The 26,103-nt window shown below is 40.2% G+C and overlaps 1 protein-coding gene across 1 annotated transcript in view; it reads right to left on the bottom strand.

Moving 5' to 3' along the window:
- Window positions 1–4,625: 4,625 nt before the first annotated feature.
- PKD1 (polycystin 1, transient receptor potential channel interacting) overlaps window positions 4,626–26,103 on the bottom strand; it is a 2,476,043-nt gene continuing 2,454,565 nt past the window's right edge. Inside the window, exon 50 of the mRNA XM_044088902.1 lies at window positions 4,626–6,602. Within this exon, the coding sequence (XP_043944837.1) occupies window positions 5,985–6,602 (618 nt within the window). The 3' untranslated portion in view covers window positions 4,626–5,984. The remainder of the gene's footprint in view (window positions 6,603–26,103) is intronic.

The following is a 26,103-nucleotide window of genomic DNA, read 5'->3' on the forward strand; positions in this document are numbered from 1 at the left end:
GTCATTAAGTTCTTATTTGAAATTGAAAGCGGCATATTTTTTATGAATTTTATGACATTATTTGCAATATTTAGTATGTTTTGTGAGTCTGTAGCAGAGTATTAAATGAATGTAATATGCCTTTTATGTTGTGCTGTGTTTTAACAACTGGGTGAGTCTGAATTGAACTAATTAAGAAAGGGGTGGAGAAATGGGTATAAAGTATGTGTTTGTGCACTTTATTTTTTATTCTGAAAAAGTCTGAAACTAGTAAGACGAAAGTGTTTGGATTAAACTGCAAATACGCTAAGTGCCTGGTGTGACCAACTTGTTTTTTTCACTTCTCTTGTGTTTGCTGAGTTGCTGTGTGGTTTTACTTACTAGTTTGTGTTTTATGGAGAGTGAGGAGCAGTCGGTGGGCACCTCGGGTTCTGACATTAATCGGATGATGGAGTCAATAGCTGCACTATCGGCGGCTGTTGCTGGGCTTACCCAGAAGGTGGAGAGACTACATGTCGAACTGAGCACAAGGAAGGACAATATTGGTGAATCGTTAAGCCGGGAGCAATCTTTCATTACCCCTGCACAGAGGAACTACACTACTGTTACTACAGAGAACTCTGTGACTATTTCTTTAAATTTAACAACTGGGCTTACACGTTCTGAGAGGCAGGAAGTTGCTAATACCTCCAGCAATGTGAATCCGACCTTTTCTGTTGAGCAATGGCTCAGAGGCGATATGAATTGGTCGGGTGTGAGTTCTTTTCAACAAAATGACAATGGGACATTGGACTCACAAATAAATCGCTTCAAGGACTTAATTTACAGGTACAAGAAAATTAAACTTGAAAATGGTTACCTGGGCGAGTGTTTAAGATGTGAACAAATTCCTAAGGGGTTACGAATGTGGAAGTACCCTACTGGACTATCTAAGGACTCGCTTTTGTACTGTGAGCTTATTCAATTGTTCAATAGACAAGGCTGTGATTTGTTGAATGTATTAATAGTTGATAATAATAGACAATTACAAATGTTAGACAGTGAAATAGTTAAACTGAATCTGTTATTTGAACACAAAACTAGGGAATTTTGTAATGTTTTTAGTGATGTTGAAAGACGTTTAAAGGACATTAAGAGTAAGAAGGACAAAAAAACTTTTGAAGGATAAGCTAGACTATGAAAATGGAACAGCATACCCTAACCCCCCTAGAGGACAGTCTAAGACTGGACAAGACAGGCTTGAAATTAATATGGGTGATGTTAATGACCAACTGGACAACGAACTAGAAGAAACCGACCCTTTAGGGACCCCAAGGAGATCCCAGCAACTGTTTGCCCAGCAGAACAGCAACCAGGGGAACTGGGACCACCAACAACATGTGGCGCAGGCCCAGCAGAGAGAGAGGGGGAAGAGACATGGGGGGGGGCAACAGAATGTCCAGCATTACAGTTAATCTCCACTAATGAAGAGGAGACCAGAGAAGACAACGAGGTTACCATTATAAAAAATATAGGAGAGGATTTTAACAGTTATAATCTGAGTCACATCAGCATTAGCTCTGAGTGGGCTGACTTGTTCAAGAAGGGAATGAACTTTGTCCCAGCTAAAAGGGCTAACATAGTGGAAACAATACAGGTAAAAGTTTTCAGTAGAAAATTAAATTTGGCAATACAGTTTCAAAATGGGGCTAACACTGGGGTGTTACCGATGTTATTAAAAAGACCTAGCACAGACACACCCCCCCCAGCATCCTATGGTTAGTTTATTTGAGACATTATGAGTTAAAGAAATTCATGACCTTACATCAGGACAGGATTGTAATACAACAGGAAATTTAACACCCAATGAAGTGATGTGTTTGAAGAAATTTTAGCTAATAGGGACATTAGAATCATGAAAATGGACAAGTGTGGGGGGCTGGTGATAATAGATGTTAATGACTACATTAGCAGGATGTTTGAACTACTACACAGTGATACTTATACAGAAGTCTCCCATAATGAACTCAACATTGCTTACAGAAATGTTGATTTAACATTGGTTGAGTTGTTGAATGGGCAGATTTCTCTAGAGGAACACAAATTATTGGAGACAGTATATCCACGGATCCCAACAATTTCTGGGATCCCAAAAATTCATAAATCTATCACCAACCCCCACCCCCCACCCCATGCCCAACCTTGGATGCAAAAGCATCTAAAACATTTAATTGCAAAATTTGTGAATTTTAAACTCAAACGTGCTTGAGAACAGGGCAACATTACTGAAAGATTCTTGGGAAAGTTAGACAAGAAATGTATGATGATAACTTACTAATGGTAACTACAGACATTTGTGATTTGTTTTTGGTCATCCCACATGAACAGAGGATTGACTGGTTTTGTGACTAGTTAGTCAGAAACACAAACATGGACTGTAATACTGTCTGTACTTTGAGGGTGTGCCTTGAACTTGTGTTACAGAACAACTTTGTGAGCTTTGAGGGACATTTATTTAAGCAGAGGCAGGGGGTAGCAATGGATGCATGTTGTGCCCCTGTCTTTGCTAACATAGTGCTAGCCCAGTGGGAGGATCTTTTGTCTTTAATTCACCTTTTAAAGACTGTTCGGTGCTCTATGGACGATTTTTAGATGATGTGGTGCTATTTTGGAAAGACGGTGAGGATAGGCTAAATGACTTCTTTCAATATATTAATAAAACAACATATTTTCTGAGATTTACCATATGTATGGACAGAGATGTGCTTCACTATTTGGATGTCACCATCAGAAAGGATTATAATAACAAGGTTTTTACATCACATCTTTATAGGACGTCTACTTATTCTAGTTCCTTGCTGCATTACAATAGTTGGCACCTTACACATCAAAAGAGAGCCTTGATTAAAGGCCAGTTTGTAAGATGGGCCAGAATGGTTTCTGTACTGGATGATTTTCTCCAGGAATGTGAGATTCGGGAAGGTATGTTAACTAGAAGGGGGTACCCGACGGATATGGTGTTCAACATAATGAGTGAGGTACAGATGAAAAGGAATGAAGGGTGCATCATGTGTTGTTGGACAACACCACTGCTACTGTTACAAACACTTGGACAAGGGAACAGAGAGAGTTATGGTAGGGCATTGATACTACCATATAGCATTGGCTACTACAACATTTGTAACACTGTCAAGAAATATTGGAGAATTTTCAGAACGGACCCTGAGTTACTTTCCTTGTTAGGAGAAAAAATGGCCATTGTATACAAAAAAGAGGCATCTTTCAAGGGGATGTTGGAGAGTAGCCATGGTAGAAGGGTTGATGGAGGATGTTTTAAATATGGAAGATGTGCCCAGTGTCAACATGTAGCTCACCAAGATAGAATTACTATTGTGAACTTTGGCACCATTTAACCTCCTAAAAATATATATTTGTTATTCCAAATGAGTTGTATATGTTGCAGTATGTCAGGCATGTGGCAGTCATTATGTGGGGGAAAACCAAGAGAGCATTTAGGACTAGGATCTACGAGCATATTTTGGAAATTAAACATCACAATGAAAAGAATGCCCTATATAGACATATTAGGGAGAACCCAATACATGCTTTTAAATTTTGTGCCATAGATCACATTGACTTACGACCTAGGGGTGGGCAAAGTGATGAATTTTTAGAATTTAAAGAGCTAAAATGGCAAATTAAACTTAATTCTGATGAAAAGCCTGGACTTAATGACAGGCTGTCATTAAGTTCTTTTTTGAAATTTAAAGCAGCATATTTTTTTATGAATTTTATGACATTATTTGCAACATTTAGTATGTTTTGTGAGTCTGTAACAAAGTGTTAAATGAATGTAATATGCCTTTTTTTACTGTGCTGTGTTTTAACAACTGGGTGAGTCTGAACTGAAGTAATTAAGAAAGGGGTGGAGAAATGGGTATAAAGTATGTGTTTGTGCACTTTATTTTTTATTCTGAAGAAGTCTGAAACTACTAAGACGAAAGCGTTTGGATTAAACTGCAAATACACTAAGAACCTGGTGTGACCGGCATGTTTTTTCACTTCTCTTGTGTTTGCCGAGTTGCTGTGTGGTTTTACTTACACTTTTCCATTTCATAAGCATAGCAAAGCATATAAGAGATGTGAATCAGACAATGGTAATGTATGCCAGAGGGCTGCATGTGAGTGGCCAGCCACTGGATCCATCTAGCTCTGCATTAGACCTCTATTGTGTAAATCCTGTTACACTTTCATGTTTGTTTAAATATATCATTGCTGAAAAAGGACTGGGCTATGCTAAGAAATAGTCCAACATTATTATGATGTCATTTGTTCTATCCTCTCATGTGGCAGCCTTGTCTCATTATTCACCTGGGATTTGCAACACACTGGAAAAACAATTTCTCCTCTGATCTGTGCACTACATGGTGTATGGCAATATATCCTCACAGAGTACCTGGTTTGTCTGCTTGCTCTAGAAGCACACATTTGGTAGTACCTCTCATTCTTACTGGTGAGCACTTTATACAATATTTAAATAGCGCTTTTTAAAATAGGTTTCGATTTTCTATCTACATATCTTTAGTCAGACTTAACTTCTATGAAAATATAGCAAACATACAAAAATATACACACAACTTTTCAACTTAAATTTGTTACATGTTTACAATACATACACTGTACACAACTTGACATCACAACTGTTATGCAAATACCACTTGACTTATACATTGCACCTGTATGATATAACTGAGCTTTTCTAATCAGAAGAGTGTAAAACTTTATGGGGACAGTAGTATGTGCTACTTCAAGATGAAACTGATACATCTGGCCAAATTTTAGAATGACCATACTGTTTCCATTCTCTTTAGTGTATATTCAAATAAAAACAGCTTTAGGCAAGCAAGTCTCTGATCTATAGCTGTAGCCTCATGGGGCCTAGTGCATGCTTACTGTGAAATTAAATGGAAACCATAAATGTAAAGCCAGAAATTTCAACTTGATGAGTAGTTTGAAAGAGTCCAGAAAATTACTACGCAGTCTCCCTTGACATTAACTTTGCTACTGAATACTCCTCCCTTTTGTGTGGAAAGTGATATTCACATGACAGTGTGAGCTGCACAAGAATTTATAAAGACGAAAATACTGTTTCCATGTTACTTTTGTTCTTGACTAAAGACAGTACTTGTATATTATTGCTATGCAAGAACATCATGGTTTTTAAATAAAGTGCTGAGTAATGCTTATAAAAGTAAACCAAAAATATAACTTTTAGACAATACATTCTTAAAAGTAAAACACTTCTCTCAAAAATAAGCTAATAATAAGCCCTTAATTTAACCACTGAGACCTGTGAAGTCACCCAGTTAGCGAAATGCTCATAAACAAATGCACACTGACATTTCATAGTCTTTTCCTTCTAGTTGCTTTGTAATACAATAAAGTATTTGGGGAGGATTAAGTGCAAAACATACCTGAATTCACAGGTTAAATGCTATCATGCTTCTATTGGCTGTGGTGAAGATTTTTCTCAAGAGATTTAGAGCTCTCCTATCTTCTTTCTGGTATAAAAAAGGTACTTGGTTGTCCTGGACCTGAGTTTTATAGTTCCTAAATGGAGGCCTAATACTGGAAAAAAAACAAGCAGTCATGCATACCTTATCTGTCAGTGCAGCTCAGTGTGTTTCACGCATGTTCTACAAAATCTTTGTGCTGCTGTTCAGAATACAATAATTTGTTTGCTAACACAAAGCTTGCAGACTACCTGTGGACTGATAAAGGCCCTGATCGTAAGTCACATGTCTTTCAACATGTCAGACAACTGAGGTAACAGAACTTTTTTTTTTTTCAGAACGAATATGTATATCTTGGCACACACTGGAAATTTACCAGTAAATGTCTAAAGTGTAGTGAACATGCTGTGGAAGATGGTACCTTCTGAATCCAGCTAAATGGATAAATCAATACGTTTGCACCATAATACCTAAAGGCCCAGCCTTTTTCTTGTACGCTTTCCATGTCACAGATTATTTATGTGGATGTATCTTATTTTTTCCATTCATAGACTTTCTTTTCTTACTTGGCAATGTTGCAACAAGTCCCTTTTGAGTACTTAAACAGTCAGCACCTTTACTTTCAGACTTCTTCACCACATCATTTCTAGGTGGGTGAGGATCATCTGACTTCCGTATCACATTAGAACTCTGACTTGCAGGCAATAAATTAATGTGTGCATTTAAAGAGCTTTCACTGTTAGTGACAAGGTTTTGTACACCTTGAGTATTAATAAGGCAGTATTTATTTATTAAGTTTTTTGTCATCCTGATATACTTTGTCTTCATCATCCTTGAGTGCACATTCCCCAGCTGTGATTCTATCTGGTACACATCATCAGTAACTTTATTGACTCTTTCAAACTGAACAAGTAGAGTTTCAAACACAGGAAGCAGTCTCTGAATGTTGACCTCTAACTCTAACCTTTCTCTTGTATTTATTATATTCAAGGTGTCCAGCTGGCTGGAGGAGGTTGAAGATACAGAAATGTCAGAAGCAGCGCTAGGTGTAGCCTGTCGAAATGACTTAGAATCACTGGAAGATCTGGAGGGCAGTGACTCCATTCCTTCAAATCTGACTTTGTGGCGAAACTAGAAAGAACAAAAAAAAAAAAACAGAAGCAATTAAAACATGAATGAAAAACTCTATGACAGAGTAAGTAGTTGTCGGATACTTGAAAAGCAAAACCTGCTTTACAAAAAGAGTGTTATGTTTTTTAAGAGCTTTACTGAATTATCACTTAAGACATGGGCAAGCATACATTTATAAAAGAAAACAAGCATATTAACATGTTCCCAGATTTGCATCACATATGTTCTTTTATATAAAATATCTTCACTCCAACATAATATAAATTGCTCAATTCCTTCCTTACTTTAAACTTCACTCCTCCTTCCAGAACATTATTCTGCACGTATTGTTCCCACAATTTCCATTTATTTCTATGTAATTTGCTTCTACCCTTTTTTTAAGTTCCCACTTCCAATTTTTTATATCTGTTACAATATTCCATACTTCACATACATTTGATTTAGATTTAATAAGGCCTTAATATATCTAGGCAATTCAGATCATGTGTTCTAGCTCAAAAGAATAATTTCCTTAGTTATACCCATTTGCTCACCCAATATTTCTGACACAGTACTGCACAGTGAATTTTTAAATTCCTCAAACTCATTGCACTCCAGAAACATATGTTCCCAGTTGGCACTTTCTTCCCAATGACACCTCCAACATTTGCCACCCACCTGAAGAAAAATTCTTTGGAATCTGCCTGAGGTATAAAATACGGGTCTATATTACAACTTTGAACGATTAAAAAAATGAACACTTTTTAATCAACCCCTTAAAATCAAAAGCACTAAATCCCAAACACATGGAACAGTGATTTTTTATCCTAGGGGAAAAAAAAATCATTGGGCCGTTTTTGGGACTTTGCCATTTCCTCCACTGTGGTGCAATCTCAGAGTTGGTATATTTAAGTAGGGGGTGTGGGAGGCATAGCCCCCCACTTTATTTTGTGTTTGGATTTTTTTTTTTTTTTTTTGTGGAGCAGCGATTTTTTGTCCCCTGGGAAAAAAATCACTGTTCCGTGTGTTTGGGATTTAGTGCTTTTGATTTTTAGGGGTTGATTAAAGAGATGTTTGAGGTTATAACATAGACCCTAAAAATACCTGTGCAAATGCTTCAAAATATAACTTATAAATCGTATAGACTTTGTTGCACTTCTATTGCTGTATGTGCCTTTCTTGGCTCTATTCCCCTCCCAGATATGAATAACAGCTTGGATGCTTTCAGAAAACATTAACTTTTAGTCTTAAGAAAAAAGTGTACTGATTGTCTTTAAGTAACACTAAAGTATACACTGCTGTAGCAAATCCACTTAGGTATTTAGGTATCAGAAAAGTTATCATCTCTTATTCACTTCCAATAATTTTTAACTTTTTTTACTGAGTTGCTTGCTCTTCTACCTTTTAAATTTTGCATTCCCCTCAGCATACAATACCTAGACCTCTCAAGATTGATTGCCTGCACCTGGTAACCGGAAACATATTTTCTGGGAGTGTAATGAGTTGGTAGACTTTAAAGATTCCCTGCAGACTGCTCTGTTGGAGATTCTGGGTGAGCAAGTTGGAGTGACTAAGACAATTATTTTTTGAGCTGTGATACAAACTCGGAATTGCCTAGACATAGTAAGGCCTTGCTGAGTCTGACTATGATGGATGCCAAAAAAGCAGTTACTAGAAAATGGAAATCCTAGTCTAAACCAAGTTTACTAGAAGTAGTAAACATAGTAACAGAGCTAAAACAACTAGAACTGGGATCTTTAGAAAAGGGTATGAGCAAATTACATAGGAAAAATGGGAACTGTGGGATCAATACATGGAGAGGAGAATGAGGTTTAAAAGAAGGCAGGATTTGAATAAGCTATTTAACAGGTGACTAATGACTGGATATGTTAAAAGTGATGTATATTGTCTGCAGCTACAGTTGTGTCATTTATATGAATGTAACATGATCTATGTCATACATGATAATTTAATAAAAATGTTTCTTGTTTAAAAAAAGAGATTGATTGCCTGAACCTGTGGTCTGCTTATCACCATGGAAGCATAAAAACAGAATCTACAACTGCCCTCAGCTGCAGATATCTCAAGTCACACAGAACGTTTATTTGCTGAAGGAAATCTCATTACATTCTCAATGTTTTCTTATTCTTCAAACTATCATGCTTACACAAATAAATGTACTTGTTTACTTTAGTCTCTTTATCACATACAGTACTCACTTGAAAAGACTCACCCTCACCCTCTCACTTACCCCTGACAACATACTACACAAATCTGCTTTACTGTATAAATTGCCATTTATATCAAGAAATGTTTTGTACAAATAGTGTTAAGAAAGCCTGTCAGTCCACCCACAAGTTTAACAAAGTCAGCAGAAGTCCAGTCTTTCTTAGCCACATTTCACAAATGTGATTGATGCTTTATAATCTGACATGTATTCACTAGTTTCAGTTTTGCTGGTCTTTTTTTCTGTTGATCCCCATCCCCAACACCAGACTCTGGTTCAAGTCCAAGGTGCTCCCAATTCTTCTAGTCAACTCCTGTGCTTTTTCTGTCTCTCAAGCATTTTCCTTTGGAACACTGGAAAAGATTTCACTGGCAAAGCTTCTCTGTGAACGTTATTGTCAGAAGAATCAGAATCCCCTTCTGTTTGTTGGATTACTTTTTGTTGAATAAAATGTTGTACTTCCTACTTAGCCTGTTCTGCATAAAAATTACCTTGTTCATCCAGGAAAATATTCTGAAGACAGTGAAATACAGCGGCTTGAATCCGACACCTACCTCTCTACATTTCCTGATTGTTAATTTGCTTCTTTTCTGTCAGGTGTACAGTGAATAATCATTTTCCACAAATACTTTATTGTCTTCAGTTTTAATACTTTGTACTTCTGCCAAAGTTTTCTCAGGATCTGCTCTTTCTGCTGGTATGATTGTATCTTTAGTACTACAGGTGTTGGCTTCTCGTGGCCAGATTTTGTGCATATACTTAATATGGCCTTTCAGTTAACAAATCATGTTGTGGAATACCAGTCCAGTTGTTTATTTGTGCTTTCATAACATTAGTACAGTCTGTTCCTTCCAGTTCTTCTGGTACAGTAGAAAATCTCATGCTTTCTCTGTGTGCTCTAACTGTACCATTTTTTGAAACAGCTGTTCTTGAGAAGTCTCACACACAGCCAGTCTTTTCATGTTGACTTCCAGTTTTTGCATTTTTATCAGGTTGTAAGACTAGCTACTTAAAGAGTCTTCCATTTTTTTCAGCCTTTTGTTATTTGAGTTGATATACTCCTTCAATGTTTCATTTATTTTAGTCAGCTCTGAATACATTTATCTTTTCCTCTAAATTACTGGAAGTCTTATCTTGTACCAAAGCTGGAGCGTGAACTGCTTTTTGTTGACAATCTGCAGGATTCTTCCCAGTCAGCATTTTCTCTTTACCTTTTGTAGTTTATTTTCTTTCATGCACTCTAAGTTTATTCTTTGCTGGCATCAGGATACTGTACTTACTAGCCAGTAACTGAATTTTACTAAACCTGGCAGAATTAGTAGCACTTATCTCTCAGTTTCTTTTTTCCCACCAAAAGGTCTGAAATTAAGCTGTTGATCAGTGTATAGCCATCTTGAAAGTCCAAAATAAGTGTATATTTAATCATATTTCCGGAAACAGCAGATGAAGACTATCTTTTCTTTCTTTCTACTTCAGTGTGGACAGTTTTAAGAAAAAAAGTGAATGCTCTGACAATAGTTTCTTCCCAATCAAAGTAGGCTTCTAACCAGAATAGTGTGTTTAATCAATTTTGTTTTCTGTAGAAAAACATCAGGATGTCATGTATATTTTGAAAGGCCACATAAATCAAGTAAACAACAAAAGGATGTAATAGAATAATCAGATCTTAAAAAGAAATATGGGTCTATATTATAATCTCGACTGTTTAATGGATCGAATGCATAAACATCGAACTTTATGCATCGAACCATTAAACAATCGAAAGTCTATAAAAAAAAAAAAAACTGACAAGTGTAGGCAGGGGTCAAGCCCCCTGCACCCCCCGCTGCTTAAATATACCAACTCCGAGATCGCGCTACACTGTAGGAAAGGGAAATCTTCCCTTTCCGCACCATACTCCATTAAAGTGCGATCTCGGAGTTGGTATATTTAAGTAGCAGGGGGTGTGGGAGGTGCAGGGGGGGCTTGCCCCCCTGCATAAACACCCTTTACTTGTTTTTTTTTTTTTACAGCCTTTATTAGAATTTTGATGATTTACTGTTTCCATCACTAAAGTTCAATCTTTAATGATCCGAAACATTAAATCTTCGAGATTCTAATATAGACCCAAGAAATATCACAGCTGTTTAGCCTTGAAAATTTAGATGCCATCTTAATTTGAGAGGTTTGGGAAAGCTTGTCATAGTCAGGCCAAGTTTGACAAACCACTACTGTGGTTTATTAATCTTACTGATAGGTGGTTCCTGTAACTATAAGGTTAGCACTATCCATATGGATGAGCTTCTTTACGATAATTGCTGGTAGTGTCCTCCTGGAGTCTGTCCTTAGACATCTGAAGTGTACTAGTAGACTTTTTAAAGCAAATGTTAGTAAACTGTTGGAGTTAGGGCTAAACCTTTACCATGAACATTAATAGATTATGCATTTTTAATGCAAAAATGTGTTCTTTTTGTGTTTTGTTTTATTAAGACTATCACATTAAAAATTAGCTAGGGTTGTAACCACTTGATTTGATGATGTCATTTTCATTTATTCCTCAACTGTTTGGTTCGGATCTGATCCTCAGATCCGACTAAGCTGCTTCTCCCAGCTCATGGAACACTGAAACTCTCAAGCTTTTCCCTTTACTCATAATGCCCTCGTCACCTAACATACCTCAGATCTCTTTTGCCGGCATAGCATTCAGACGTGGTCGATGTAAACTCTTGTGGGCTTTCATGGTGCTTTTTCATGAGTTAACTTTCAGTTTATATGATTATAACTTTCTATATACCCTTTGCTCTCTCCTCCCTTTAGAACTCTAAAGTTATTATTTAATTCCTTTCTTCCCTTTATTAGATTACTCTTTAGAGTATTCTTTAATACCATCGTTGGTAATCTTTCCCATAAAGTACTTTGTTAATACTCTCTTTTTACTCACCACTACTGGTAATTTCTCTTTCTTACTATCTATATTAAAAAAATTCTAACTTACTCTACCTGTTATCTGCATTATGTCCGATCAGCCTTCAGGTTTTAAAAAAATGTGTGGCCTGTTGCCAGAAAAATTCCCAACATGGATGCACATTCAAAGTGCGTATATTGTTTAGGGCCAACTCACCTCAGTGCCAGCTGTGATATTTGTAAGGGGTTTAATACCCATGCCTTGAGTGGCAGAAAGAATAAGTTAATTCTTAGGTGCCTGCTGCCCTCTAAATCTGCTTCTACAGCCTCTGGGACTCAAGCCCCCAAGAGTAGACAAAAAAGGAGATTCTCAGACTAGTGTCTCATAAAAAATCTCTGGAGCCAACAATGTCTACTGTTTTGGCATCCGTCATCAGAACTTCCTCTTAAGCACGCCAAAAAGTCATATCCAAGAGCTTCAGATCTGAAACCTAGAGCAGATAAATCTCCATGGATCCATTCACCTCAGATATTGTAGGATCTTATCACCTCTCAGCTACCATCTCCTTTTTGGCACAATCACCCCTACAACATGCAAGACCTTCATCCACGGTCTCATCCTTTTGATCTTCCAAGAGCCTTAAAGAAGTTGATGTGGACAGGATGATGAGGAATTTTCTTCAGATGCCAATTCAAATGGGAGTTCTCTTGGCTCCGACCTCATCAGGTCTGGAGTTCCTTGTCAGTATTACTCCTTCAGTATTAGCTCCTTCTCAGATTTGACCTTTGGTTTCGGAACCATCTGATCCAAAAATCCTTGAAGTCATCTGCCTGTGATCCATAGATGTTGGTATCGTTGACTCCAATGGTGTCTGTTGAGTGGTCCAGCACAGAGTACATCCCAGCCAGACAACTCGCGGAGCCAGCTCCGGGGAGTTGGACTCGACTTCGAAGTTGTCAGAGCCAGATGTGCCCTTCAGAGCTTCAGTGTTGGACAGCTTGGCGCCGACTCCTTCCTGGAGTAGTTTTGCCTTTGAAGTGAAGGGAAATGACAGTTTATAAGCCTGCCTTATCAAATCCATCAGTGCATTTTTCTCCAAGGCATTCTGCCTTCAAGGTATTGGGGAAAGCTTTCTCTGTTCCCAGTGTTTGGACTTCTTTTCCCTCTTCAGCTCCTACTACCCAGTTCCATTCGATTCTGCATCCATAGCCTCTGTCATCTGTTCCGCTGGGACAGCCAGCCCAAACCAGTGTCCAGTCAACCCAGCAGGGTAAAGTAATCTCTTCTGACACTTTTCCATAGCATCCTTTTGAAGAAGTTCCTAGGAGGAGGAAAGGTCCCACAGATCACCACCCAACCCAACAATGTCTCATTTGGAGTAATTGTACAACTCATGAAATAAAGGGGTGGTTGGTCCCCCAATAACCCTTCCCAAGAGGAGTTGGTGCTCCTGGAGACCTTTGGCGCTGGCCCATCTACCTCCTGGCTGACTCCACCCACCAATGAGCTCATAGATTTAGGCTCTTGATAGACATGAAAGGAGCCTGACATGATTGAGCCTAGTTGTAGCTCACTTGAGATTGCAGGGATTCTGGCTATTTCCATATCTGGATGTGTGGCTCATAACTGCTGTGACCAGGCATCATCTGTTTCAAGCTTGGGACTGCTTACTCCAGTTATGGTCTTGTCTTGGAATCTCTGTCAATTACAGCAAATCTCAACTCGAGCCAACTCACATATTGGAATTATTGGTGCTCTTCTCAATACCGTCACTCAAATAGCTTCACTTCCTCTGTTCGGGCTTCAAAGAATTCAGTTTCAGGTCAAAAGGATCAATGTCATTCTCTTTTGGCTAGTCTGATCCTCCAAGCACTGGGATCCATGCCAGCGACAATAACTGTTGTACCCCTGGCAAGGTACCATATGAGGATCCTTCCATGGTCACATGCAACACAATGGTCTATTCTCCAGCAACCATTATCCAGTCAATCCAAAATAACAAGCTTGCAAAATTACCTTCTATGGTGGATCCATTCCAATCAAATACAAGAAGGCCATCCCTTTGTTCTCCATCAACCCAAAGCCACAGTGTCCACAGACACCTCTTAGATTGGGTGGGGGGCACTTCTTGGGAAGGACTGTCCAAGGCACATGGTCCCCTGAAGTGGCCAACATGCATATCAATGTTCTGGAAATGATAGCTGCCCTCCTAGCATTGCAGGCCTTCCAAGACACTCTCCCAACTGGGACTTTAGTGATTCAGACAGATAATACATCAGTAGTCTGGTACATAAACAAACAAGGGGGAACCAGATCTTACCCTCTTGTCGAGAAGCTGTGAGTGTATGGCAATGGGTAATCTCATCCAGTAACTTTCTGACAGCAACACACATCCCGGGGAAGAGCAACATAATTTCAGATAAGTTAAGCAGGTCTGTTCTAATGCCTTACTAGTGGTCTCTAACCATGCAGGTGGCAGAGAGGATTTTCCATCAATGGGGCCAACCATGTTGCAGTCTCTTTGCACCTCCCCTCAACAACAAGTGCAGCAGGTTGTTTGCCCTGATCCCACGGGTGGGGGAGTCCACAAGAGATGCTCTACTTCACGTTTGACCCTACTGTCTCCTTTATCCTTACCCTCCAATACCCCTCATTCCCAAATTTCTCCACAAAGCATCTCAGTTGAAGAGCACAGTTATCCTCATTGTACCTTACTGGCCTCGTCAGATCTGTTTTCCCTTTCTTTGGCTTATCTTGGATTCTGCATTCAGCTCCAGACCTACTATCGCATCTGACAGATATGACTCATCCAGACATTTCAGGCTTCAAGTTGACTGCATGGTTTCATCAGATCTATTAATAGCTAGACAATCCAGGCTCTCCTCACCTGTCCAGCGCATCCTTTTATCATCCCACAAAGCTGTCACTAGAAAAGTTTACAAAATTTTGAGCACATGAAAAGAATTGTAATCCCTTTTCAGCTCCAATTTCTAAGGTTCTTGACATTTTAGCTATGATTTTCAATGAAGAGGTTAGTTCATCACCTGTAAGATTACAATTAACAGCCATTTCCAGTGGGGTACAACAAGGATCTGTGCTGGGCCCTCTACTGTTTGGAATCTGTTTCTCTGAGGTCCATGGGAAAGTAGATGGCCTGTGGCTTACCAGGTTTGCAGATGACTGCCAACTGGGCAGAATCATTGAGTCCCCCAACAATGTAAACATATTACAGAAGGGTTTGGCGCAGACAAATGATTGGTGCCAAAGTCAAGGACTAAAACTAAATGCAAAAAAATACCTCATTATCCCCTTTGACAAAGAAGTAGTCCCTGCCGATTATGATATAGATAGCACCCCTCTAAGTTCAAACCTAGTGGTGCGAGACTTGGGAACACAGGTTGATAGCAATCTAAACATCGATCACCATGTAGCCATGGTATTAAGGAAAGCTTTTTACATTATGCATCTCATACATATGGCATCACATCCCAGACTAAGGAGGTTATAACTCAGCTGTACTTGACCCTTATCAGACCATTAATTGAGTACAATGCTCCCTTCTGTACGTATCTCACCAGACACCTGCAGCAACTGGAGAGATGACAGAAGTTTCTAACCAAGAGAATCCAGGGCCTCAAAAATACAACTTACATGAAAAGACTGAAAGCCCTGCCACTGTACTCTGTATCACACAGGCTGCTGAGAGGCTACCTGTGCCTGACTTACAGAGCAGTCTCTGACTCTGCCCTAATGGAAATGCTGCGCATCCACAAATCAAATGAAACAAGAGTCACACACTCCAGGGATCTCAACCTAGCCTGCAACACTAACAGAACACGTTGGAGAGACAGATACAGCTACAGGGATTGCCATTCCTCTCCCACTTAACCTGAAGCAGAGCTCCTCAATGACCCTATTCAAGTGCAACCTTACAATTGGATGGCTGATTATAAATTCAACCCTGGGGTGGCACCTATGTCAATCATGGACAGGGGTACTTGATGCTGATCACAGAATCACTCTGCTAACAGTGACCATCAAACGATGATCAATTAGTGTACATGGGGTTTTACACGGCTAAGCTTGTAAAGGTCCTAGGGGCACTAGCCTAGTAACTTCCTATGAACCTATTTTGTATTTGTATTTCCTATTTGAATTTGATTAAGGTCATAAAATGTATTATCCTACTGTCCTTAGAGTTATATAGGGCTAAACTGGGTGGCATTTAGATTTACAGGCATCAGGCCTAATGTTCTTTAAAGTTCATAGTTCCAGTGATTTCAGTACTTCTTTATTGAACATATATTTTTATTGGGAAAAAAATGATTTTGAAAATTGTAACTAGAGACCAATTAGCTCCTACACCCCACCCCTACCCGCCACTTTGCTTATGTATTTGTTGGAAAGGTTAATCTACTATTTGTCATTTAGCTCTAAATCTGTGTAACAACTCATTAGCTTGTACCTCAAAATCCTCATCACAAAAACAGATACATCTAATTCTAAGTAACTGTAACTTGGATATATTAGATATATGTCTGGTTACTCCTTGCATCCAGTAAAGAATTTTTGTTACAAACTTTAGTTTCAACAGTCCCATCATCCATTTTAATCTCCCTAACATCCAAAAAAGGTATGCTGTATTGATTATGTTAAGCACTAAATGTTGGGCCCCATTTATTTTCATCAAGGTATAGAAAAAATTCCTTTAAATCAATAATATCAGAAGTCCATACTAACCAGCAATCATCAAGATAACACCACCAGATGTCCATGGTGTATAAAACATATTATGATTAAAATTATAAATGAAAAGATCCTTTACATATCCCATAAACAAGTCAGCAAATATCACGGCAAATGAAGCCCCCATAGCTATACCCCTGACTTGTAAAAAAACATTCTTAGTTAGAACATGTTCAGTGAGGCATAACACAAATGTATTAAACCAGGTGAAAAAATATTAGCTTTAATCAACCAGTACTCAATGACTTACAGCTCGGCCCAAATGGGAATATTGGGATATAAAGACAAAACATCCAAAGTGATCAAATACCACTCTTTTTCCATTTGACAATCTTGTAAAATTTGTAAAAGAAATCTTTGGTCCTGCATGTTAGTGGTCCTGTATGACTCCCATTTAATGGAGGTGTAGTTAAAATCACCCATGAGTATGGCATTGGGCTGGATGGTGAGTGATTCTAGTAACTTCAGGTATGATGTATGGGTTTCCTGTCTCATAATGGGCAACTTGTAGCTAGCAAGAATATGGTAATGAATTTTTTCCCATGGATAGTTGGAAATGGAGTAGCTCAAGCATGTCATATTGCTTCACCACCCTTGAGGTGTGTTATCCTTTATGTAGATAGAGACACCTCCACTTTTTGCTCTTTCATGGTCAGAATGTATGAAAGGCATTACAGCCATGCACTGTCAGAGTGCTTTCCGTGGCTTTGAACCATGTTTCATTAACTGCACAGACTTCAACATTCTCCAGGGTGAGGAGAGCTTCCAGGGAGTGCATGTTCTTGTTGAGGCTCCTAGCATTGCGTAGTAACACCTTTAGCTTGTTCTGAGTAGTTTTTGCTATGTTGGAAGATTTGTCTGTTTGCCATTGTCCCTGTATGACGTCCTCACTGGTAAGATCAGATCACAAAGAAGTCTCCCTTAAATAAATGTAAAACTAAAGTCCCCCACCTAAACCCAAAAACTTTAAGAACTTCTCTAAGGTAAATTACCCCCTATTAAAGGATGGCACAGCTAGTTTCCAAGTTCCCCCGATATAGAAAACACAGAAACCTATGCAGAGGCATACACAAAAGCCGTGTATGACTATATAAACAACAGCATAGAAATAGCAGTACTAGACCTACAGAAACCCAGGTCAAACCTCAAAAACAAGCCACCCTGGTGGACCCATGGTATTTATAGGTTGTACATCAAAAGAAAGAAAATCCTGTAGAGAAGTAATAGGGAATATGTATAACACAGCAGTAAGTCCCTCATTACTCTAAAGAAGCAAATCAAGGAACAAGTTAAGTCTGTGAAAGGAGACTTTGAAGTAAAAATAGCCTCCAAAGCTAAGAATAATCATAAGGCATTTTTCAGTTATGTCCGCAGTCATAAGGGCAACACCCAACAATGTACGGAATTAGTTGTAGATAGCATCTCCTATACTCAGCCAGAAGAGACATCAAATCTGCTGGCTGACAAATTCAGCTCAAATTTTACCCCACCATCACCCCCAGTTCTCCGTCAAGAAATATCCTCCACCACTCCACTGCCAATTATCACCAAAGAATAGGTTGCTACTGTGCTCTCTAAAGCTAAAAACATGTCTCCAATGGGGCCTGACAACATACCAAGTTGCCACTTAAACAGCTTAAATCAGGACTTATCAGGCCCATTAGGATATCTATTCAATCACAGACACCTGACTGGCTTTGTCCCGATAGAGAGGAGGACAGCAACAGTCAAAAGGGGAACCATCTGCTGACCCGGGAATCTTCAGACCCATAAGTTTGACTAATCTTATATGTAAGGCCATGGAAAGAATAATAATGGACCTGATAAATAAAGACATAGGAGACCTCCAAACATTGGATCTGACCCAATTTGGCTTTGTCAACAGCAGGTCATGCCTACTGAAGCTGGTGGATTTATGAGAAAGTCACTAAGGCCATGAACGAGGTTAAAATAGTACATTACACCTACCTCAATCTGTCCAAAGCATTTGACACAATTATCCACTCAGGTATTATAAATAAACTCACAAAAATGAGCATAAATCCCTATCTCACCAGATGGGATAGCCAGCTGGCTCATGGACAGGATACGTGATTAAAGTGGGTAAATCCAGATCCAGCAAGAGGCCAGTTACTAGTCACAGGGCTCAGTATTGGGACCTCTGCTGTTCAGAATATACTTCTGTGAAGTCAAGGCAAATGTGGAAGGCCTCTGGATGAAAAAGTTTGCCTTAAACTGCAAGCTGGGGACAATCACTGAATCTCTCAGTCACTTAGATATCCTTCAGGAGGGTCTAGATCAGACAAATGCATGGTGCCAGAACCATGGCCTAAAACTCATACCCTTTAGGAGGTCAAATACTTCTGAAAATTGCAACATCAACAGCACACCCTTTTAAAGTAGACTTAGAGGTGAGAGATCTAGGTACACTGATAGATAGTAGTCTGAACTTTGAATGCCATGTGTCCACAGTGGTGAGGAAATCCTTTTATGTGGCACAACTTATAAGTAAAGGTATGGCATCCAGATCCAAGGAAATTGTAGTCCCACTGTACTCAGCCCTCACTAGACCAGTAATTGAGTAGAGTGTGTCATTTGGCATGTACTTGACTAGGCACTTACAGCAGCTTGAGCAACCTTAGTGGTTCCTCACAAAGAAAATACAGGGTGTAAACAACATGAACTATGTGGACAGACTAAAAGCCCTACCTCTTTACTGTGTCTCCTACTGACTGCTAATGGGTGACCTATGCCTGGCCAACAAGGCACTCCATCTGCAAATCAGACAGCATGTGGGTCACCCAGTCTAAGGAACTAAGAAGTAAGTGACTCAAACAAAACATGCTGGAGGGACAGATATGTGTCTCAAAGATTACCCCTTCTTTGGAACAGCGTTCCTATTCACATTAAGCAGAGCCCTTCCCTGGCCCTCTTCAAATGGAGTTTAGATCAGTGGATGGGGACTCGCAAATTCACACCTGGGATAGCACCTATGTCCCTAAAGGACAAGGGCAGTCTGTAAGATACTCAATGCACTGGCACAGATCCTTGCCATCCTCTTGCCCCTAGGGGTCATATATTGGATTATATTGGCTAGGGTTGTAAGGGCCCTTAAGCCATTAGCCTAGTACTCTCCTATGAACCTACGGTTAACAAGTGAAAATGTATTACATTGTTCCTTAAAATTCACTTGAGATTGATAATGAGCAGCCTTACCACACAGTTCATCAATCAAGTGTTGCTGCATAACGATTTGTCTAATCATAAAAAATCTAAGAGAGTGATCATGAGTAAAAGTAGATGCTGTCAGTTGCACTTCTTGACACTGCTTAACAAATAAATCAGGTTCAATCAGGCTGAATAACTATTCATAAATCATGAGTTATAACACCTGCTAACCGATAAGGTTTTAAATGTCTATTACGCCAAACCACAGTGCATAACTTCTTAGCAGAAGCAATTAAACACAGAATTAATAGAATCACCTGACTGTGAAAAAGTACCTGTCTGTGTGGAATCTGTAGCAGATACTCCTCTAATTAGACTAAAATCTATATCCGATATCAAACCACCAACAGTCTTCCCTGTGGCAACTGTGTAAGTTCATGACTACAGTAGAGGTGAGCCAGGGTTTTAACCTAGCACATTCAAAATTTTCTCCCCATCCATGTGAAGCAGAGATTCTCCCTAACACAATTCAAGTTTAAGTTGGATAGGAAAAGTACAGTTGTGTACACTTACCATAAATGTAGATGTTCAAGTGTATTCACTGTTGCAGTCATCACATTTGGGTTATCTGCTTGCAGTAGCCCTCAGTCAGCTTGATTATCAAAGTCTTGGGTCCTGCATCGGTTGCTGTCTCATCTTCCAAGATGTCAGGTAGTCAGGGGTATAAAGCATGCAGCCGACGCCATTACATCAGTTTTTCTTGCCCCAGATGTCAGGTGCCCCCCTAATGGGAAGCAATTAAATATATATATATATATATATATATATATATATATATATATATATATATATATATATATATATATTTATACACAAGGTTATACCTCCAACAAAAAAGCAAATACACCAAAAAGCTTTTAAGCATAGTAAAGGAGAATAGATGTATAGTCAAAAGAAGTCAGGGGGCTGGAGGGAGGGTAACCAGGAATGCAACAGTGAATACACTTGAGCATCTACATTTATGGTAAGTGTACACAACTGTACTATGTTCTTCGTGTTTCACTGTTGCAGTCATCACATTTGGGTACATTCCCAAAGCTAAGGATGGGAGGAGGAATTTAGATAGCATTTGGACCAGCTATAAGGTCCTGTAAGACTGCAGTGGCAAAGCCAGCTCTGGATTTAGAGAAAATTGGCAAATGGTAATGCTTGGTGAAAGTATGTACAGAACTCCAGGTAGCAGCTTCTAGGATGTCCCTGGTAGGGACACCTCTAAGAAAGGCTGTAGAGGTAGATGCAGCCCTGGTTGAGTGTGGTCTTATCCCCTGTGGGGTAGGTTTTCCATGGTGCTTATAACAGAAATTAATGCAATGGCCTATCTATTTAGAAATGGCTTACTTAGAAATGGCCTTCCCCTCTACCCCTGCAGCAAATGCCACTAGCAGTTGTTCAGATTTCCTTTGAGGTTTAGTCCTGCCCAAGTAAAATCTAAGTTGTCTGTGCACATCTAAGGAGTGCAGTATCTGTTTCCCTTTGTTCTGTGGATTAGGAAAGAAGGTTGGCAAATGACTGGAATGATTAAGAGCCACACTGGATACTACCTTGGGCATGAAGGAAAGATTAGTCCTGAGGGACACCCTGTCCAGATGAAAGATGATGAAAGGCTCCACTGCCATAAGGGCCTGTAATTCAGATACCCTTCTTGCTGAAGTGATTGCTAAGAGGAAGGCTGTTTTCCAAGAAACTAATTTTAACTCTGCACTTGCAGCTGGCTCAAAAGGAGGCATAGTGAGTTTTTCCAATACAAAGTTGAGGTCCCAGGCTGGAGCTGGGGCTCTCCTGGGTGGTCTTAAGTTTTTGGCTCCTCTGAGGAACTGCTTGAGCAGTGGATGAGAGAAGAGGGGTGGTTCTGTGTTGTAATGAGTTGAAATGGCTGAGGCATGAATTTTGATGGAGGAAAAAGAAAGGCCCTTGTGAAGCATCTCAGTTAAGTATTGAAGAATCTGAGGTAAATTGGAAGCAGCTGTGCCCATCCCTTGAGTTTGGTTTCAGGAACAGAATCTTCTCCAGTTTTCAGCATAAGATATTCTAGTGCTAGGCCTCCAAAATGACATCCAACACTTGTTTGCTGAGGGATGGTAACTGACAGATTAGGTAATTAGCCAGGCTGCCAGGTTCAGGGTTTGAAGCTGAGGATGCAGAATCTGGCCCTCCTGCTGGGACAGCAGGATAGGGGTCGGAGGCAGGTGCCATGGAGCCAGCAGTGACACACTGCGCAAGAGAGGGTACCAGTGTTGGCGTGGCCAGTCTGGTTCAATCAGTATCATCCTTGGTTTGTCCTGTTTGATCTTTAGAAGTACTTTGGAGAGGAGAGGCAGAGGAGGAAAGGCATAAACTGATAGGTTTTTCCAGTTGAAGGACAAGACATCCACTTTCCAAGCTTGTTTGTGGGGAGTCCTTGTGCAACATTTGTCCAATTGGTAGTTCTGGGGGGAGGCAAACTGGTATATATCTGGGCTCCCCCATTTATCAACATTGTTGAAAGTCTTTGGTTCCAGTTTCCACTTGTGTGGGTCCATGAGATTTCTGCTTAGTTTGTCTGCCAGTGTATTTAGCTTTCCTGGCAGGAATTGAGCCTGCAGATGCACTTGGTAACTCAAGGCTGTGTTCCACAGAGCCATGGCTAGTCTGCAGAGGGGGTATGAATGGGTACCCCCCTGCTTGTTTATGTACCACATAACAGTGGTGTTGTCCGTCTTTACCATTAATTGTCTTGGAAGAATGCGGTCCTTGAAGGCTGTCAGAGCATTCTGTACAGCTAACATTTCTTTTTGATTGATATGCAGGTGCATTTGACTTGGGTTCCATTTGCCCTGAATGCACTTCCCTGCCAGGTGAGCCCCCCCATGCATAGTCTGATGCGTCTGTTGTTAGGGTTTGGGCGGCAGAGGGTAGAGTGAATGGTAGTCCCTTGTTTTGGTGGCAGACCTCTGCCCACCAAAGGAACTCTAACTGTAGACAAGGTATGATAGGAATCATCGCTTCTAGATCCTGAGAACGCTGACACCATATGCTTTTTAGATACCATTGTAATTTTCTCATATGCAGTCTTGCATATGGAATTAGGAGAATGCAGGAGGCCATGAACCCCAAGGCTTGCAGTATTTGCCTTGCAGACAGCAGGGATTTTGTGGCCATTAGTTTGAAGTAAGTTGTCAAATGAATTTGTTTCTCTGGCTTGAGGAAAGCCATCTGGGAAGTTGTGTTCAAGCTTGCTCCCAGGAATATAATTTGTTGACAGGGTAGAAGATGTGATTTCTTTTCATTTATGGTGTACCCCAGACAAGTTAGCACCTTTTGTACAAATGCCAGATGATTCAAAGGTATGCCTTGGCTTTCTGCCTGAATTAGACAATCGTCCAGGTATGGGTATATTTGAATATTTCTTTGCCTGCAAAAAGCAATGAATGCAGCTAGGCACTTTGTGAACACCCTGGGCACAGTAGATAAGCCAAAGGGCAGTGCAGAGAACTGATAATGCATGTAGCCTGCTTTGAAGCATAGGTATCTTCTGCAAGATTCCCTGATTGGGATGTGCAGGTAGGCTTCCTTTAGATCCAGTGTTGCCAACCAGGCATCCTTGCCTGGCATAGAAAGCAACTGGTAAAGGGTTAGCATCTTGAATTTTGGGACCACCAAAAAGGTGTTTAGGATAGAAAGGTCCAGGATAGGACGCCATGAGTTGTCTTTTCTGGGTACCAGGAAAAGTCTTGAGTAGAAACCTTGTCCCTTTTCCTCTTCTGGTACAGTCTGAATAGCCCTTATGCTTAAGAGAGAGAGAGTACTTGCTTTTGAGCCTCTGCCCACTGATTTGGGGGGTAGATCTGGCCAACCGTTTGGGGTTGGTAACGTGTGGAAGTGAAAACTGCATCTTTGGGAAACTATATTTAAAACCCACTTGTCCTGGGTAATGAGTTCCCAGTTTTTTGCCTGTAGAGCAATCTTTCCCCCTAAAGGAGCAGTCAGCTGAGAAGGGCTTGTAAGTTTTAAAGTTAAGTCACTGAGACAGTTTACCATAGGGGGGAGTCTTACTACTCCCTGATTTGAAAGTGGGAGCCCCCCACTGCTTAGTCCTTTGAGTACCCTGGGACTGAAGCCTGGGTGTTCTGCTGGTTCTGGGTTTGGGCTGAGAAGGCCTGGAAGAGGCAGGAAAGGACCAATTCTTAGAGGGCCAATGCCTACTAAATCTTGGAGGCTGTACTTGTAGGAAATCTTAAAAAAATAGAGGAAAAAGCTAAATCTATGCAAACTGTTAAAGTACTTCTTCCGCTTTGTTGCCAAACAGGCATTCCTGATTTAAGGGAGCATCCAGCAATTTAGCTTTAACATGATCTGGCAAAGATTGCTCCTTAAGCCAAGCATGCCTTTTAAGTACAGACCCAGTGACAGCAGCCCTGCAAGATGCCTCTAGTGAATCAAAACCACACTGCAAAGTATGTTTTCCAACTTGTTCAGCAGAATGCATTAAATCATGTAAATCCTTATTTTCAGCACAGTCAGGAATCAACATCATTTTCTGTTTAAGCAATCCAGTAATATGCTGTTGATACTTTAACATATGAAACTGGCAGTTTAAGGCCCTAATAGCCAAGGTTGCAGAAGTGTATACCTTCTTACTCCATCTATCCAGCGCCCTGGAATCTCTATCAGAGGGGTAGGATTTTTGGCTGTAGTAGCCTTAATGCCCTTGGGTCCCTGTGAAACAGTCTCCAGATCCGCAGTAGGATTTTTAAAAAGGAACTTGTGAGAATCAGGAACCCTGTATTATCTATCAGGTTTTCTGAGAGCAGGAGGTAAAGAGTCAGGGGCCAAGCTAGATTCCGAAAAGACATCATCAACAATGTCTAGTACAGAGGGGATAGCTAAATGTCTGTGCTGGGCAGGAGTAAGAAATCCCTAAGCCTTTTTTTAGACTCAGAGTAATCCTGGCTTTCCCAATGAAAATGCTCCCTAAGAGAAATCATCTGGAGGGGAAGCAGAGGGAACAGAGTCCTCTGCATCAGAATTCTCATAGGTAAATAAGGGTAAATCCTGGTCATCAGTGGAAACAGAAATTTCAGAATCCTGATCAGAAGTATCATAAGCAAATTCAGTCCTAGGTCTCTTAGAGGGGGAAGGTTGGCTTCCCCTGATTAAAGTAATAAGGTCTTCAGCCATTCTTATCATTTGTTTTTTAGGAATAGAGGCCTGACCATGCAGTCTGGGCATCAGTTTTCAAGGCATGGTTCGAGTTTTAGGTCTTGAAGAAGAAGACGGCATTGGTTTAATATGCAAGTCAGTAGGCCTGAATACACCCTCAGAAGCCGGTGCCTGCACAGAGGCTCCGGACCCATCCAAGGTAGAGACATCCGCAGGTTCCACAGTTGAAGCATCTCGCGGCATACCGGACTCTGAATGGGTCTCAGTAGAGGCCTGCGAATTTGAAATAGTGGGTATCAGGGGCTGCTAAAGCGCCTCACTGAGTACCGGGGAACTGGCGACTAGCTTAAGAGAAGCATCGTCAGCAGCTTTGGACCTAGGCGGCTTGTCTCTGTCTTTATCTTTACGTTTTTTCGGAATGTCGGTAGTCAGATGGCTTACCGAAGACATAGCTGGATAATTGAACCAAGTACCAAAATATATAGAAGTGTAAATATACTGACGACGAATAGTTTGTTGTTTAAATAAGGCACAAAACCGACAGCGAGGTAAGTCGTGCTCAGGGCCTAGGCAAGGAATACAGTACGAATGAAAGTCTTTATGAGGTATTTGCTTTCCACAAGAAATACAATTATTGACTTTTACTGACATCGGTTTAGAGCAAGAAAAAGTCTTCCCAATGGCGTACTTAGCTTTAGCTGAAGACTTCGGTTCTGAAACTCGAAAACGAAAATTTCAGGAGTCTGCTGACCGGCACTTGCGAACTGCTTCTGCTTCAGGCACCGTACGGCAAGAAAGAGTGATGTAATGACGTCGGCTGCATGCTTTATACCCCTGACTACCTGACGTCATGGAAGATGAGACAGCAACCGACCCAGGACTTTGATAATCAGGCCGACTGAGGGCTCCTGCAAGCAGATAACCCAAATGTGATGACTGCAACAGTGGAACACGAAAAACATCAGGAAATTCATCCCTGATTTGGCACCTGTGTCTCTAATGGGTACAGGAAGTCTTTAAAGGTTTCATCTCCCAGGCCCCTGCTTGTAAATGTTTCATCTCGCAAGCCCCTGCTTACACCTATTAAGGATATCAGAAATTGTCAAAGATTTGGGATGCATGTCTTGGGTTAAAAAGGTCTTTGTGATCGTTAGCCAGATCCACATTGAAGTTGTTTATATATAACATAAAACTCCCCAGCATCTACAATTAGAAAGACCAACGAAATGAAGAAGTAAGGTGCAAGGTGGGAAATAGGGTGATAATTCCATTGCAAGGACACCACCAAATATACAGAT

This window comes from Protopterus annectens, chromosome 12.part0 (assembly GCF_019279795.1).
Source record: "Protopterus annectens isolate FY-2018-M chromosome 12.part0, PAN1.0, whole genome shotgun sequence".
Taxonomy (NCBI): Eukaryota; Metazoa; Chordata; order Ceratodontiformes; family Protopteridae; genus Protopterus; species Protopterus annectens.